This window comes from Oryzias melastigma, linkage group LG13, assembly GCF_002922805.2.
Source record: "Oryzias melastigma strain HK-1 linkage group LG13, ASM292280v2, whole genome shotgun sequence".
In the NCBI taxonomy this organism is placed as follows: domain Eukaryota; kingdom Metazoa; phylum Chordata; class Actinopteri; order Beloniformes; family Adrianichthyidae; genus Oryzias; species Oryzias melastigma.
This window is the reverse complement of record NC_050524.1, coordinates 26,171,180-26,187,643: the sequence shown is the minus strand read 5'-3', so window position 1 is coordinate 26,187,643 and position 16,464 is coordinate 26,171,180. Positions and strand designations below refer to the sequence as shown.

The window sequence follows — 16,464 nt, the reverse complement described above, 5'->3', positions numbered from 1 at the left end:
GGGGGGGGGGGGGGGGGGGTGCTTAAAGGAGCCCCGCATCTGAAATAACAAATACCTGTTTGAGCTATAATTTATCGAAACCCGGACACAACTGGAAGATATACCGTATTCTGCATCTAAAATGAAAGTTTTTCTGCTGATCATCATTAGCTCTGGAGAGAAATTGAGTGTTGGTGTTAGACGGGGGGTGGAGCTGTCAGAGCAGACTCTTCCTGGAGGGGCCGGTTCCAGTTTTCCAGTTCCAGTTCATTTTATTTTGAACACTATTTAAAACAATAAAACAGTCAAACAGGAAACAAAAGAGTAACCAAAAGAACAAGTACACACATGATATAGTGTTCAAAAAGGGGTGGGAGGAAGAAAAAAAACTTATTTAATCCCACACCTCTTAGCTAATTTAAATGATGCTACTCAAGCCTATCAACTCACTTTGTCTCAACAAAGGAAAAAGTCACAAAAGAAAAACAGCACACACAAATGAAAAGGAATCTATATATATGTAAACACCTGTTCACTTTATACATACTGTATGTATATACACGTATATGCCTGTACACTTACATATACTGTATGCACTAATCACTATACATCCACAATAGCCCCTCATTTATTTATGATTATATAGTCATTAAATATTTTTGACCTGTATTGAATTTTGAATAACCTTATTGATGGACTATTTTTGATTTTGTCAGATATACTGTTCCACAGTCTTGCACCACAAAAGGAAATGCAGAATTGTTTTCTTCTGGTACGAGTTATATTTATTTTAAATCTAAATTGTCCTCTTAGGGAGTACCCTCCATCTCTACTCGTAAACAGTTTTTGAATGTTGTTAGGCAGCATTTTATTTTGGGCTTTGTACATAATTTGCGCAGTTAAATAATTAACCAAATCTTTTAATTTGAGTAATTTTGAGTGAGTAAAAAGTGGATGAGTATGATCATAATAACCAGCTTTATGTATGACTCGTATAGCCCTTTTCTGAAGAACAATAAGTGGTTTTATTGATGTAATGTAATTGTTGCCCCAGATCTCTGCACAGTAACTAAAATATGGTAAAATTAATGAACAGTACAACATGTGAAGTGATTTATAGTTTAATAAGTGTTTTACATTGTTTAAAATGGCAAGACTTCTGGATACTTTATTTTGAATTTGTTTAATATGTGGTTTTCAGCTCATTTTATCATCAATTAAAACGCACAAAAACCTATTTCATGAACCACTTCAACTTTAACTCTATTTATTTCAAACTGAATCACTTCCTTTTTGTTATTCCTAAATACCATAATTTTAGTTTTATCTAGATTAAATGCTAGATTATTACAATCAAACCATGCTTTAATTTTTTTCATTTCTTTGGTAGCTAAATTTAACAGTTCATTTAGATTTTCACCTGAACAGAAGATATTTGAGTCATCTGCAAATAAAACCATCTTCATCGCTTGAGATACAGAACATAGGTCAAATAATAAACAATATGAACAACTTTGGGCCTAAGACTGACCCTTGCGGAACACCAGAAATGATATCCTTTTCAGAGGAACAAACATCACCCAACTGGACATATTGCAGTCTATTTGTTAAATAACTCTTAATCCATTTAAGTACCAAGCCTCTAAATCCATATTTTTGCAGTTTGTGAAGCAATAAATTATGATCAACTGTATCAAATGCTTTTTTTATGTCAATAAAAATTCCCACTGCGATTTGTTCACTTTGTTCACTTCGTGCTTATATTAGCATGTTTCCAACCGCTCGTTTTTGTAGGTATGGGAGGGGCTGCTGCAGATAGTGGAGGTTTTTAGAGGATTACTCTTAAATGCATCAAAGTACCACTTTGGGGTTCTTTTTAGTGAGGAATGAACCGTATAATGCATTTAAAATCTTTAAAAAGTAGAATTTTCATGGTAGGGCCAATTTAAGTTTTCGGGAAAAAAAACAGAATAAGGAAGGTTCTTTATGAAATGTAAAAAAAGCGGTTGATTTTAATAAATTGACATTTTTGTATATCGAATATATTCAATATTTGTGCATAATTGTGCATACAGCTCATTTATAATTTCATTTTTTTTTTTGTTTATGATTTTTAGCTATTAATTTGCTATGTGTATTGGCAATCTGGCATACTTTGAAATTATAAAATTCCCACTTGTTAATATAACATTTTGTGATTGTATCCACTTTTGTTTCTAATAGTTTGACAGTGGCTCAGGTGGTAGAGCGGGTCGGCCAATGATCGAAGGATAGGCGGTTCGATTCCGGCTCACCAGCCAAGTGTCGTTGTGTCCTTGGGCAAGGCCCTTAACCCTACTTGCCCCCAGTGTGGCTCCACTGGTGTGTGAATGTGTACGAATGTCCCGGTGATGGTCAGAGGGGCCGTAGGCGCGTACTGGCAGCCACGCCTCTGTCAGCCTGCCCCAGGGCAGCTGTGGCTACAATAGTAGCTTACCGTCACCAAGTATGAATGAGGAGTGAATGAATAATGGATACACAATGCAAGTGCTTTGAGCGTCTGGAAAAGCGCAGATAAATCTAATTATTATTATTATTATTATTATATCATTACAAAAGTTTTCATTAGTGAGCAGTGAGCAATTAAATTTCCAGTAGCCTTTTACGAAGGGTTTTTGATTTGAGAGCTGATATGAAGTTCATACGGTGATCAATCAGAGGAGCTGCTGAGATGCTATTTTATTTTATAAAATTTCCCCCAAAATGTACATATTAAACATTTCAGGCTGCCCTGTCTATTTATATAAAAAAAAAATTAAAAAAAAAGCAGTTTCCATACATAAACCTATGGGTCGGCGTTGGAGAAAAAAAAAGATATAAAACATTGGCAGAATTCAAACCGGAAGTGGTTGGGATGAGGTGTTCCAGTTCACAAGACTTTCTGATTGGTCAATAAAGCTGTCTCACCAGCCCTACAGTACATGCCTTTGTCCACCCCACCCCCCTCCATTTTTTTTTTCAGTGTTTGCCCGAAGTAAGCAACCATGACATTATCCTAAAAATGTAATCCCATTGCCTCCCTCTGTGCTTAAGCCTCATCGATCAGCTGCTCCCACTGTCCCCATGAGTCCACAAAGTCAACATCACTGAAAACCAAATTTAAGTAGGGCATAATTTAATATGCAATCCGATGAATCAAAAATTGACATGTCAATCTGGCTTCTTGTATCAAGATTTATATTCTGAAGGTCTAAACATGAACAGGTGGTCATCTTTGACTGGAGCCGGGGCTTTAAATGCGTCATTGGAGGCTTCTGCACATGGGAACACTTGTCAGCTCACTGTGGTATGAAAACATTCTGACCTAACATGAGACAGAAGGCAAACAATTGGATGTTCTTGTCTGAGCTCAAACTATGCTTAAATAAAGATGAATTGAAGAGCCGAACGGCTTCAGGACAAATATCAAACAAACATGCTTGCAACTTAAAAACATTTTATTAACATTTAAACATAAAAAGCACATTTAATGCAGAAAGACATTTTTCCTCTGATTCTTTAGTGGGTGTCTGAGCGCCTGCTTCTCAGGCTGTAACGAGGCTGAACCAAGGAGGAAGACAGGATCAAACGGAGATATGAGGAGAAAAAAAATACTTAAGTCTTTGACATAGAAAATGTACAAAACTTCTTTAAAGTCTCACTCCATTTATCTTCTGATCTATCTCAAAGTGTTCCCAGTGGTCTCTTAATTATGTTTATGCTGTGTGTCATTTTCTAGGACATAGTTTCTGCAGAGCAGCAGGAGTTCATTAGAAATTCACCTCCGAGTTGTGGTGAGGCTGCTGTACTGTAGGACTGAAAGTAATCCTCCCCTGACATCCCATCATCCCTTTGTTTACACTGTCCTGCTAGCTTACAGCCTCAAGTTAACAGCGGTGCAACAAAAATGCAATACCAGAACCATCCAAACGTACATTTCTGAACCAGATTCCAGCTCAGACCAGGAAAACTATGTTCATGGATCTATTTGTCTGAGTGGATGCATCAGAATGGAGCAGAGCAAGGAAGCCGACTCCCTCGTTGTATCTTATTTATCTGCTCCTGATTCACAATGATTTGAATAGAGAAATACTCAAATGCAGTTAAATTTGATTTTCTTGTCCTCCACAATGAAAAAAAAAAAAAATCTTACAAGAGCATGTTAAACGCAATTTCATTTGAGTTGGTCTTTCAAATGAATAGTTGTGAAAAAGAAAACCATGTGGTTAATTTACTGATCAACTTATGAGACAAACCTGTTTGTTCTCCACCAAGATGCTGTAGACCAGAGGAGAGGAGGGCTGAGGGCAGCTGCCTGTACCATGATGAAAGCAGACTAGTCAAGAGGACACACTAGGGAAGCCGAAAACGGCCTGCCTTACTTTTTTTTTTTTTTTTTTTTTTTAAATCGTTTTGTCGTGAGAGATCCACCATCTTGTTAGTGGTTTGTTTTCTCATTATAAAGGAGAATGATAATATCTGCTCAAATGAAAGGTCAATATTTTCAATAGAACCTTCAACATTAAAGGATTATTCAAATTTGTATTTAGATTTGCGAACGATCAAAGACAGGGAATGAAAATACAGTTCAGCGGGATATTCAAATAAATACTGTTCATTTTCTATTGAAATTGGTAAGATTACCTTTTACTATTTATGTAAAAGTGTGTTAAACTGTCAGCTTTGCCAGTCTAGACCAGTAAACCGGAAGACATTTTACACACAGACGACGATCTTGCTATTTTGTCTGACGTCACTGTAAAAAAGGATTTATTAGTTGATTACCTGGGACTGAATATTGGGCCCGATCCGAATACTCCCCTTCTCCCTCTCCCTTAGCCCTCCCCCTTCGTTTATCCCTCCGTGCTTGCTCCAAATGGAGGGTGATGAAAAAAATATTTCGGACGTGACTTCCGTTCAATGACGTCATCAACATCGCCAGTCCGCTAGCATTAGCGCAGCGCTTCCAGCGGTTTAATATCCATAACAAGAGCGGTTTTCTAACTTTAAGAAGGTCGTGCTACAACATAAAGTCATTACTTACATTTAGATGTAAACTTCTTTGATTCAGAGCGCACCGAAGGGAAGAAAAGAGCTTAGAGTGATGCGGTTTACTCTCGCGATAGCGGACATTGGACCCCTCTGTTTGGAGTGTAAAACTTAAAAATTTAATATTTCCAGACACGATTTCAACTACCACTTCGAATCAAGGGGCGGGGGCGAAGGGGAAGGGAGAAGGGGAGTATTCGGATCGCGCCTTGATTTAAAAGTAAGCGATTTTAGCTTCGAATTAGTTTCTGAAGATCTCTGCACGGTTGTAGAAATGAACATGTATGTCTTTGTCCTGTCATGGAGACTTTAAAGATCCCTGAAGACAAACTGTTTAAGGACAAAATCTCGTTGCAAAAGTAAAAATTTACAGAGCTCTCGAAATTTTCATTAATGAATAAACAAATTGTGTTTGTAAAAATGAAACGCGTGTGGGAATCCTTTCACAACTGCTAAATAATTTTGAAAATACAATTTAGATTTGAGTATTCCTGATGTTTCCGTTACAGCTGCTGAATGGTTTCCTGCAGGTCTCCAAACATATTCACATGACCCTCTTCTTAACCTGTTTGACTACTAACTCAATTCATCATTGCAGACCGTCTGAAATGGCCGTCCAATATTCAGAATAACTTCTTTTAAACTCAAATAAGCAGAGGTGCTGTCTGCACCGACTTTAACAGCAAAATCTTATCTTCATTCTGACAACACTTAAAAATGTTCTTTATAAAATAGCTAAAGTCAGTAATGGGTTGGAGCGCACCAGAAAGCTGATTCTTTGGTTTTGGTGCGTGGTGGACTGCAGACAGGAACTAGCTTCAAATGTTTACAGCTAACTGTATATGTGAGCGTGCTTTGTTAATCTTCCGATCTGAGGGAGAATCAGTCATCATGACTAGACATGATAAGACCATTGAAGTATTTATTTGATGCCAGGAGAAATCCTGGAGGTCTGCGGTCATCCAGCTCTTCATTGTTGCATCCTTGAAGAACATCAGCCCAACACTCACCTTCAGATGGAGGCACACACAGGTCAGAGTCCTCTTCACTCGGAGACAAGCAGCTCTGCTCTTCCTTTTCCACTCTCACTTTCTCTTCATTTCTTCTCTCTGTCCTCCTCTACAAACACGATTACCATCAGCAGGGGGCAGTGTGACCGTCTCACATGTAAGGACAGCGTCATCTGCTGCTCTCACCTTCCTGTGAAGCCCAACGTTTCTCTTTTCCAGATCTCTAACCTTCTCTGCAGACAGATATCGATGTGATCAGCAGCTGCTCCCACCCCACACCGGCTCACAGCAGGACTCACCTGCTTGTTGCAGCGCCTCCTGTAGGCTGCTGTGCATCTCCCTGAGCTGCTGCAGGAGCTGCAGGCTCTGCTGCACGGGGTCTCTGTACCGCACACACACCAGCAGCAGAACGCACACCCCAACACCCACCATCGCCCGCCGCAGCACACCCACGTACACTGAGAGCAGCTCCTGAACACACAACATGCGGTGTCATACCAGAACGGCGCCTGGCTTCAGCTGGGCTTCAGGTGAAGAGACTGACCATGTGCAGGTGCTCAGGGTGGTCAGAGCTCACCACAAACTGGTACAGCTTCCTCTCCAAGTAGAAATTTAAGCACACCAAACATAGCAGGATCAACCTGGACACACACAGCTGAGCTAGAAGCATGTGAGCTGCCGCTCCTCAGGTGGAGGACAGTTACCTGGCTCTGGAGGAGCGCGGTGTGGAGGTGATGAGGAAAGAGGTGCAGAGAGCAGCAGCATTGTAGCAGCAGGAGCTCAGACTTTGAGCCTCCATCAGCAGGAAACTCTGGAGGAAGGAGACTCTGTGGAAGAGCTCGGACAGCGCCCCCTGCTGCTCTCTGGAGGCTCTGCTGAGGTCCAAGAACACAGACTGCAGACCTGGAAAAAAAGAAAAGAAAAATCGGTTCTGCCACATGCAGCACACATGGAAGGTCAAAGTCAGGCTGCTTGCTGCAGCTTAGCTTCAGGATTCAAACTTGGTAAAAAGTAGCAGCTGGCAGTTAGAATTCAGTAGAAAAAAAAAGAAAAAACAGACGAGAAAAGCTTTAAAATAGAAGTGTTATTTTAGATCCCACAGAGTGACAGAGACTGTGGCGTATCGTACCCTGTGTGGAGTCTCTCAGGAGGCCTTGGAGCTCCTCTCCATTGGACAGGATTTCCTCCTGTGCCTGTAAAGCAGCACTCTGAGCTTCCAGAAGGTCTTTGGCCATCTGCCTGGTGGACTGGAGCTCCTCAGCAACTCCTGCTGATGTCTCAGTTAACCTGTGAGAAGAGATGCTTCTGTGTGTTCAATCATCTATCAGGCTCCTCCAAGACCACCTCTGATCCTGCTGGAATCATGCAGTACCGAAGAATGGCTCAAGTGAAGCAGCCAATAAATCAGTCTCTTAAAGCGAAGTTACATTTAGATTCCATAAAGTACAGCCGGTTGGAACAGAGATGAGTTTTTGAAGTTAAGGCAGCTGGAAAAGAAAACATCGCAATCGTGTTGGTTTGAAATCAGCTAAAAGCTATAGCGTCATGTCATTCTTTCAAATCCTAGTGAACAACCAATGTGTTTTTCTGATTTGAACCAAGATACACTATTGACGAGAAGTTATGGATATTGTGAAAAACTCAGTGGATGTTGTTAACAGTGTTTGTTTTACTTCACAGATTTATGGTATAGGGAGGTATTTGTATTGTGGTGACAGACACACCTCATTTAGTCTTTTCCACATAACAGCTTCACTGTCTACAGTCTGTCTTAGTTATTGGAGCCAAAAAACATTTTCAAAGTAGCATCAATGTCAACTTTCAGTGGGTCTAAAAAGCTGATTTTACCAGTAAGTCATTCAGAGTTCCTCGTTCAAACAGACGAGCAGCTCCACCTGGCTATAGTGCATCTTTGTGTTGGTAGTAGACAGTCAGATGTTGCAGCTGAACTTGGTGAGTCTCAAAGTGTCATCATTTGCTTGTACTTTTAACCCGTGCGACACGGGCTGAAGATACTTGATTTTTGACATCCTTCCTTTCCTGTACCCTCATGTGTCTTTTTCGGGCGATAAGCGCTGTAGTAACAGCTGCTGCCCACCACCTAATTTCCCCCCCCCTGGGATTAATAAAGTATAATTGATTGATTGATTGATTGATCAGCAGACTCACATCCAGACTCAGGACTACTGTCAGAGTTTGTGACAGACCAGAACCATGACCAGAACCTAAAGACCTGGTTATCAAATACCACACAGCTGCAGGCCGTTTACCAGATGTGAGGGGACTAGGGTTTACAGATGAACCTTTCACAACCGACTCCACCACTTTGACTGAGTGACAGACGACTGCTGCAGGTGATCCACCGTGAACATTTACAGTACAAGACCATGTGACCTGGACAATGCAGCAATGGTCTACCGTCCTGCTCGCTGATGATGAGGGTCTGGTCACCTTACACAGAAACGATGGTCATCAGTGTTGATGGAGAAGGTGAGTGATAGGGTGAGTTCACCATGGTCTCCAGGGTTCACTTTGGAGGAGGAGGAGCATCAGTCTGGACAGACAAAACCAGTTTGGTTTCTGTAGATGGTCCAGTCACTGCAGGTTCTGACCTCAGAGACATCTTAGAACCTATAAACATCCCTCATTTCCTCCAGGACACCCCAACTTTCTGTTCATGGATGTTCTGCTCCACCGCAGAAGTGACATGGGTGGACTTCAGGAAATGTGAATGTTGCTCTTGGTTTGGCCAGGAATGTCCTCTGACCGGATAGAGCATGTTTGGAACCAGAAAAGCAGAGGCTGGATGATTTTACCCCAGGTGATCTGTAGAAGTGCTGGAAGAGTGGAACGCCTCAGAACATCATCATGAGACGTCACTGTCAAGCTGTCAGTACAGCAAATGGTGCAAATACCCACAACTGAACAAAAATTGGGTTTCTGTCATTCAGTATTAGTAATGTCTAAGAGAACTTAGGTCAGGAGTCACCAACCTTTTTGAAACTGAGAGCTACTTCATGGGTACAGAGTCATACGAAGGGCTACCAGTTTGAAATAACAAATTTGCTTTGTTTGCCTTTAGTTCTACATTATTAATAATACATAATGATACTTCTCTACGCAAAGACACTGATTTCTTAGCATAATTATCAATAATGACAACAAGCTAGGAAACAAATATCAATATTCAGAACTTTATTAATCTCAACAGATCTTGTCACATTTTGAGGTAATGACCAAATGAAATGTTTTTAACAAAATTATAACTATTATTAGCGGATCTACGCTCCTCAAACGCTTTAATTCAGTCTAATGCACCTGTCCCTTTATTTTCCTTAAACCTCCAAACAGGTTGATTGACAGATCCCACAGCAGAATAGAATGATGGTGCGTTCACTGAGCTCAAAGAAATGACCAAAAACAACTTTTGTGGAGTGTTTTCTTCTATTGTTTTGTTGTTAACCACAAAATAAAGAATCCAAAACAGGTAAAGTCTCGGTGTCTTAATGCGGGAAAGGGAGAAGGGGACGCTTCATTCTTTGTTATCAATTATCTTGTTATGAGAAAATAACCAGAGAATAATTGACATATTTTTAAGATATTTTAATTATTTGTAAAGGCAAGTGTGATTTTAATAAAAATTGCATCACAATAAAATGCAATTTTCGAGCAGCTCACAAGTGAGTTGTGCTATTTTTAGAAGAGACCTGCGGGCGACTTATGTGGTGCTTGAGCCGCGCTGGTGACTCCTGACTCAGAGAAGACACACAAACATTTGATTCCCAATATCCTGTATAGTGACTGGGATCATCGGTGTTTTCTGTTGAATCAGGTACTCACCTGGATATGGTGTCTTCAGCTTGACTCTGCCAAGCTTCAGACTGCAGGAAGTGGCAGATGGCGTGAGTGTGGGTGAAGAACTCTGTAAAGGTGTTGAAGGCCACTGCATCCATTCCACCTGTACACATGCTGACATCGGAGCCCACGGGGCATGCTGGGAAATCTCTGCCTGAGCTACACAGACACAAGTGTCATTAAATACAGTCAAAGAAAATAAAGCCATTGTTGAAGTAGAAAAATATTCATGAAAGAACAACCATTAGGACAACAAGCAGCACTGGCTGCAAGTAAAACAGTTTAAAAACCGTTTCCACAGAACACCTAAAGCTCCTCTCAAAAGCAGCCTATGAATTCAGTCCGAGCATGTCAGCTCTGTGGCTCCACGGAGCAGCGGTTCTCACCTGCTCAGGTGACACTGTGTGAAGCGCAGCGCCATGAGTCTCTGGCTCTCTGACGTCATGTCCTTGCACCGAACGCCCAGCTCCTTCAGGGCTCGCGCCCAACACTCGCCGTACCGGGGCTGATCAGCGAGCATGCGCACCCGCCGGAGCTCCATCCTGCCGAGCTCAGGGTCCGGTGGGGGTCCAGAAAGTCCGCAGAGCCCGAGCTCCAGAGAAACAAAAAGGCTCAGTAACAGCAGCACTGTGGCTGCGCGTGCTGCCATCCGCACCTGTACGCAGGTCACAGCTCGCAGCCAATCAGAGAGCACCATTTGCAGACATTTCAGGCATCAGTGAAAACACCAACACCTGACATCAATTGTCTGTCCAACACTCATTCTGATCATATCAGCTTCCTGCAGACTGCTCTTCTATCTGGTCCAGTCTATGTTCGTGTCATGCAGCTCAGGCCTCCAACTCATCCCAACTCAAATGTGAGACCGAATGCAATCATCCACTGTACCCTAATCATATTCTATTCCTGATTCACCTCAATACTCCCTAGAAAACGATCTCGTGCTCTGGTTTGAAAAAGCAAATGCTCAGTTTTTTTAAACATCAAACATGATGTAATCGATTTCCCAAGCAAAAGTCTGATCAATGCAAAGATTATTTATGAGCCGCTGTGTTCTAATGATGAAAACTTGGATAAAAAATACATTTAAATTCATTCAATTACAATTGTTCAAATTCAATGCACGGTGGTCTATATTCACCAAACCAGTGAGCATCAACAAGCACCAATTTTTCACAGAGACTTCTGGGAAATTCCGAGATCACTGGATTTTAGAAACATAATCAGACCGCTCCACAAAATGGTAAACACCCAATATAGTGCACTAAGTAGTGAGTAGTGCAGGAATTCAGACACAACCATAGTGTTAGTAAAACTGTCGCCATGTCTCGTTATGACGTCAGTGATAATAAATTATTGCACCACAGGAGAAAATTAAGTTCAATATTAAGAAAAAAAACAACTTTAACAATAGATCAAATTCCAAAATTGAGGCTTTATAGAGATTTACCTTTCCTTTTAACTCTTGTACCATAGGTTAACATTAGAAGTGGGCCATCTGGACCCATCAAGACAATGCGCTGAACTTTTTTTTTCCCCAAAGATTTTTTGATTTTCACTGGTGTCCGTGGCAGACATGAAATCCTGTCCACCCTCATTCCCATTTAACACGTCAATATAAGGCTGGGGTCATCTGGACCCAATGGCGTATACTTACACAGCGCTTTACTAGCTGACCCAAAGCTCTTTACAGTCACAGCATTCACACATTCACACACGGATGGCGGCTCCACTTTACCAACCTTCCACCAGAGGTAAAGCAGGGTTCATTGTCTTCTTGCCCAAGGACACTTCAACATTTGGGTGGTCAGGTCTCTGCATACGTCACATTATAACAGAATGTCTCCAATGTCATCAGACTTGTTTGTTTCTGTCTTTAGAATAAAGTTACTGGAGGGTCTGGGAGTCTTCCTGTTTTACATCAAATCACCAAACAGCAACATTTGAACTCTGTGTCCCTTACCTGGACTGCAGTGAGGGGCGGTAGAGGACAGAAGATCAGATGTTTATTGTCATTGTAACATATTCCATGTGAAACAAAATGTAAATGCGTCAACAAAATGAGTCTATGTTTGAGCCCAAACTTTTTCCATTAAAGGCCAAATGTGGTAAAATCCATAAACAGCCAGGTCACCTTCTCTGTGGTTTCATCTGGTTTATTTAAGGTCATTAAACCAATTAGCCTATAAGACTCTGAACCTGTAAAATGTTTTGTACTCAAAGGAGCATAGGTGCTCTCATTGGAAACAATAAAGTATTGCTTTGGCTGGCGGGGTTGCTCGCAGGTCCAGAGTCAGTTTTCTGAAGGAGTCTCAGGTTGAACATGATAGCTAAACACTCACAATTCTCATAAAAAAATGTTTTTTTTTGTTTCTGTTTTGAATTTACTGCACCAATGGACACTGCCAAAAAGTGTCCTCGTAGTTTATCATTGACCTGCAGTGGACTGTGACCTGTCCAGGATGCACCATGTGACCCCCAAACGGGACCAAGTTTCTTTTTAAATGGATGGGTGGATCCACAGTTGCTGTACTACGGTAAATACGGGTTTTCTTGTTGTTTTTAGAATCTTTGAACACCTGCACAAATAAAAAGCTTGACCAACACAGTCCTGAACAGAGACTGGAGCTGAAATGAAAGTGAACCTGCATGAAGGCCGTCTAAACTTCATCAAACCCGTTAGAAGCTGAACATGGTCATTACCGTTCCTGACCAACAGAAGGCGCTGCACCAAACGGATCTTCAGATGTAGTTTTGCTTTTTTTTTTTTTTTTTTTTTTTACTTTATCAAATGCAAACAAATTTACAGAACATTTAGACAATTGCATCTAAAAACAAAGAAATGACTATAATAATAATAATATTCTAACAGAATTATTATAGCGGGGGGAATATGAGTAAAAGAAATATAATTTAAGAAAAGAGGCAATAATTAGAGAAATTATAAGAGAAAATAACTTAGTCATCAAGTGTCAATTACACGGTATGCTTTGGTGGTGTGGATCCTTCTGATGTTGCTTCAAAAAGTTTTTCTTGTTCTGCATTTATGTGAATAAAACTTGGTTTGAATTAGTAGTAAATTGACAATATGTTCTCTGTTTTTTATCAATGATCAAACACGTTTTCGTTTTTTTGTTTCAGTTTAATTTAATTATGTTCAAAATTGATCATACAATTTATTTTTAATTTACTATTTATGAATCGTTCCAAATGGTTCCAAAGATCAAAAGAAAATGCTAGAAAAAATTGAGTATAGAGTCAGGGAGTTGTCGCAAAAACTACAGTGATGATCAATAGTTCCTGCTGTATTTAGATGTGTTTGACGGGGAGATGTCATGTCCATAGAAATGTCAAAGAAGACAAACTCCTCTGAAGGCTCCTAGAATACAGTCATCTTTGTCTGTCGTCTGTTGGAAAGGAGAGAGACTTGGAGGAACGTTCACTGATCGAGTGCGTGCGGAAGCAACCGAAGATTATATTACCAAATCAAGAAATACATCGAGACTAAATAAATAAATAAAAAAAAGAAAGCAGTAAGGAAAGGTAAAAGCACTGGACAGCGCCCGTGGTTTCGAACCCGTGAGGGTGAGAGCGTAATCTTGAAAAGATTCTAGCTGAAGTAACCACTGAGCTAAACCAGCGCGACGCTACTGGCCACGTTTATGCCTCATGACTGTCCCAGACCCGAAGATCAACACCCCGCTCTGACGCTTTCACAACACCCTCCCCTCAAGGCTTTATGCGATAGAGTGACGTCATACACGATTTCTGTCGCACTGTCTGTGTTTCAAAATCCCGAGAGGGACCGACACGTGATCCACATCCACAGACTGAAAGACTGCGGTCGGTCCGATTCGCGAGAGCATTCCACTGTATTTTTCACACTCTGAGCACCTAAGAACAGGTCCTGTTGAAAAACTACAGCACCTAGACAGCTCAAATCTGAATTAAATGATGCTTTACATAGTAAAGAATACATTAAACACAGTTTTTGATTTGTGAAAACTTTATATGATTTGTGAAAATGTGAAATATAATCATTTTACAGCATTTTTTGCACTCTGACCACCTAAAAATAGGTCCTGTCCAAAAACTGCTGCACCTTGACAGCTCGAACATGGACTAAATTATAATTTACACATTAAAGGATACATTAAACACAGGTTTATTATTTTGGTTTTTAAATAATTTGCCCTTGATTTGTTTTTTGATTTATTCCACAGTACCGGATTTTGTGTTTTGTTTTGACTTTTACTGCCTACTAGCCTTGATCTTTTGGACCTGTGTCTCGTCAGCAGTGTCAGTATGTGTCCTAAATTTGGACTCATTTTCTGGCATCCTGGCATATTGGTTTTCTGGCATTTGTGCTCTGCAGCACTTTGTGTTTTTTAAAAATACATATTTGTTGTTGAACACCTGTTGCCTCCTATTTTGTGCATTTTGGTCCTCCACCAACAATTCACCTAACCTAAAAACAAAGGGCTGACTGATATTAATTTAAAGTGTATCAATTACATTCCAGTACATCAACTACATGAAATCATCCTATTTCCAAATGTCACAAATCAGAAACTGTGTTTAATGTATTCTTTACTATCTAAAGCATGATTTACTCCAGGTTTGAGCTCTCTAGGTGCAGTAGTTTTTTAACAGGACCTGTTCTAAGGTGCTCAGGGTGTGAAAAATATTGGAATGCTCTCGCGAATTGGAAGCGGTCTATGTGCACTTTAATGAACCTTTAACATCGGAGCTCCAGTCTTTATGTTCTGTGATTTACTGTAACTTTTCAGCCGTGAACACGATCCTTCCAGTAGACATCTACTGGAAGGATCGTGTTCACGCTTGAAAAGTTACAGTTTGTTAAAGATTTTGTGTTTAAGCGTCACCCACAACAACTCAGATGTTAAAGGGTTAAAGACTGTCACACTTTCTCCCCCCAAAACAATCCCCCCTCTCCCTCAGCAGTGCTGAGTGGCAGATGATTTGTTGTTCTGCCCCAAATCCCACCTCCCCTGATCTGTGGTTGGTCGAATAAAACCCTAAGTCTGGGATCTGCAACCTTCAACAGTAAAAGAGCCATTTTGGGCCTGTTTTTAACTGATCAAATCATAGAAGGAGCCACGAAATCTAATTCTACACTTTAAGAAAACGTATTACCGCATTACATTCATTACAGTGTTTTTGCTAAATACTACATATGAATTATATTTCTTTTTTTGGCATGAATAAAAACAGAAATGTAATGGGAAACCAGCATTTTCTAACAGAATCCTGTGTGATTTCTTTTCAAAATAAAATACACCATGTACCAAACTGGATCGTCCCAGTGTAAGATAATATGTTCTTTAAACTCATAAAAGATCAGACTTTTATCAAAGTTTATCTTAGTATTTGAAATCTGAAGGCCTATTCAGGTCAGCAGGGATGTTAAAAATCTCGAGATATTGGTAGTTTATTTTAGAAACTTCAAAAACTCTAATTTTCTCTGTAGAGCCACATGTAACTCTGGAGCTGCAGGTTGCAGACTCCTGCCATAACTTCTCACCTGTCTCTCACTGAGGATTCACACATTATCAATAAAATCAAAACAAAAGGAAGCGCAAAACTACAGAAATAACATTTAGTCATTTAGAAAGTGATTTGCTGGTGCGTAAACAGGGGTTTGCACTAACAGACATCACTGTGTTGTGACAGGCCCCCAGGTTCAGAGGAAACCCTCAAGATCAAGTCAAGTTCAGAGTTGCTGCTTTGTAACCCTGGTGCTATCTTAGGCATGTTTACATTAAAAGTGGGGTCATCTGGACCCACAAGACAGCGCGCTGAACTTTTTAAAAAGATTTTTTATCTTGACTTGTGTCTGTGGCAGACATTAAATCCTGTCCACCTTTGTCATGGGAGGGATCACATCAATGTAAGGGTGGGTCATCTGGACCCATAAGAGAGCAGAGAGGTTAAATTAGAAAGTGTCTCCATCTCTGAATCACACCAGAGGTTGAGTCCTAAACACTTCAGGCAGAAAACTCTCCTGTATAGAGTCAACTGACTGGCAGTGAAAAAGAATAAACATATATGGGTCAAATAGATGCTAAACAAGAAATAGGATAAAAAAAGAAAGTGTCTATTCGCACCTAATGTTCTAAAATCGTGCGGCCAGTGCTAAACTTTTTTCTTAGTCGCACTGACCCAGAGTAAAGGGTTAAAGGGTTAGTAATGGGCTGGGACAAAGCTAAAATGCGTATCCAAATATATTCCATACGTTCTAATGTATCAAAAATAACAAATAATTACCGTTGACAAACGCAGGTTTTTGTAAAATTTGACAAAATCAACGACAAATCACACTCGCATTTCGCCCTGCTTCAGAAACGGCTCGATTTGGGTCACGTGACGCGTTGACGTCATGTGAGTGAGACAGCGCCAGCAGCAGAATGCAGGCGGGCCCAGGGTGTCTGCAGATAGACTGTAAAAAATAATGGACTGAGCGAGCACTGAGGTCCCCCATTGGAAATGCATTACTTCCTCTCCTCGCAAAAGTAGGCCGCCGCTTTCACCG

General features: G+C 40.6%; 2 protein-coding genes across 6 annotated transcripts in view; one reads left to right on the top strand and one right to left on the bottom strand.

Moving 5' to 3' along the window:
* Window positions 1–3,437: 3,437 nt before the first annotated feature.
* Window positions 3,438–10,656, bottom strand: LOC112136370. Its single transcript, XM_024258035.1, has 10 exons — window positions 10,298–10,656; window positions 9,897–10,070; window positions 7,186–7,343; window positions 6,761–6,959; window positions 6,601–6,697; window positions 6,356–6,527; window positions 6,243–6,289; window positions 6,057–6,165; window positions 4,254–4,312; window positions 3,438–3,558 (listed from the first exon to the last, which is right to left on the bottom strand). Exons 1-10 carry the CDS (start codon window positions 10,606–10,608, stop codon window positions 3,517–3,519), a joined length of 1,368 nt encoding a protein of 455 aa, XP_024113803.1. The 5' UTR covers window positions 10,609–10,656; the 3' UTR covers window positions 3,438–3,516.
* A 1,526-nt stretch (window positions 10,657–12,182) lies between these two features.
* The window catches only part of LOC112136387, a 34,447-nt gene continuing 30,165 nt past the window's right edge, over window positions 12,183–16,464 (top strand). For all 5 annotated transcript variants that reach the window (XM_036214917.1, XM_036214916.1, XM_036214915.1 and 2 more), the window contains exon 1: window positions 12,183–12,448. The gene's annotated coding sequence lies outside the window, so the exon portion shown is untranslated. The remainder of the gene's footprint in view (window positions 12,449–16,464) is intronic.

Excerpts from the sequence above, each read along its gene's own strand:
- LOC112136370 (XM_024258035.1), bottom strand. The coding sequence starts at position 10,608 with ATGGTGCTCTCTGATTGGCTGCGAGCTGTGACCTGCGTACAGGTGCGG. Across the intron at positions 7,344-9,896 it reads GCTGAAGACACCATATCCAG|GTTAACTGAGACATCAGCAG; the intron begins GTGAGTACCTGA and ends CTCTTCTCACAG. Across the intron at positions 6,960-7,185 it reads CCTGAGAGACTCCACACAGG|GTCTGCAGTCTGTGTTCTTG; the intron begins GTACGATACGCC and ends CTTTTTTTCCAG.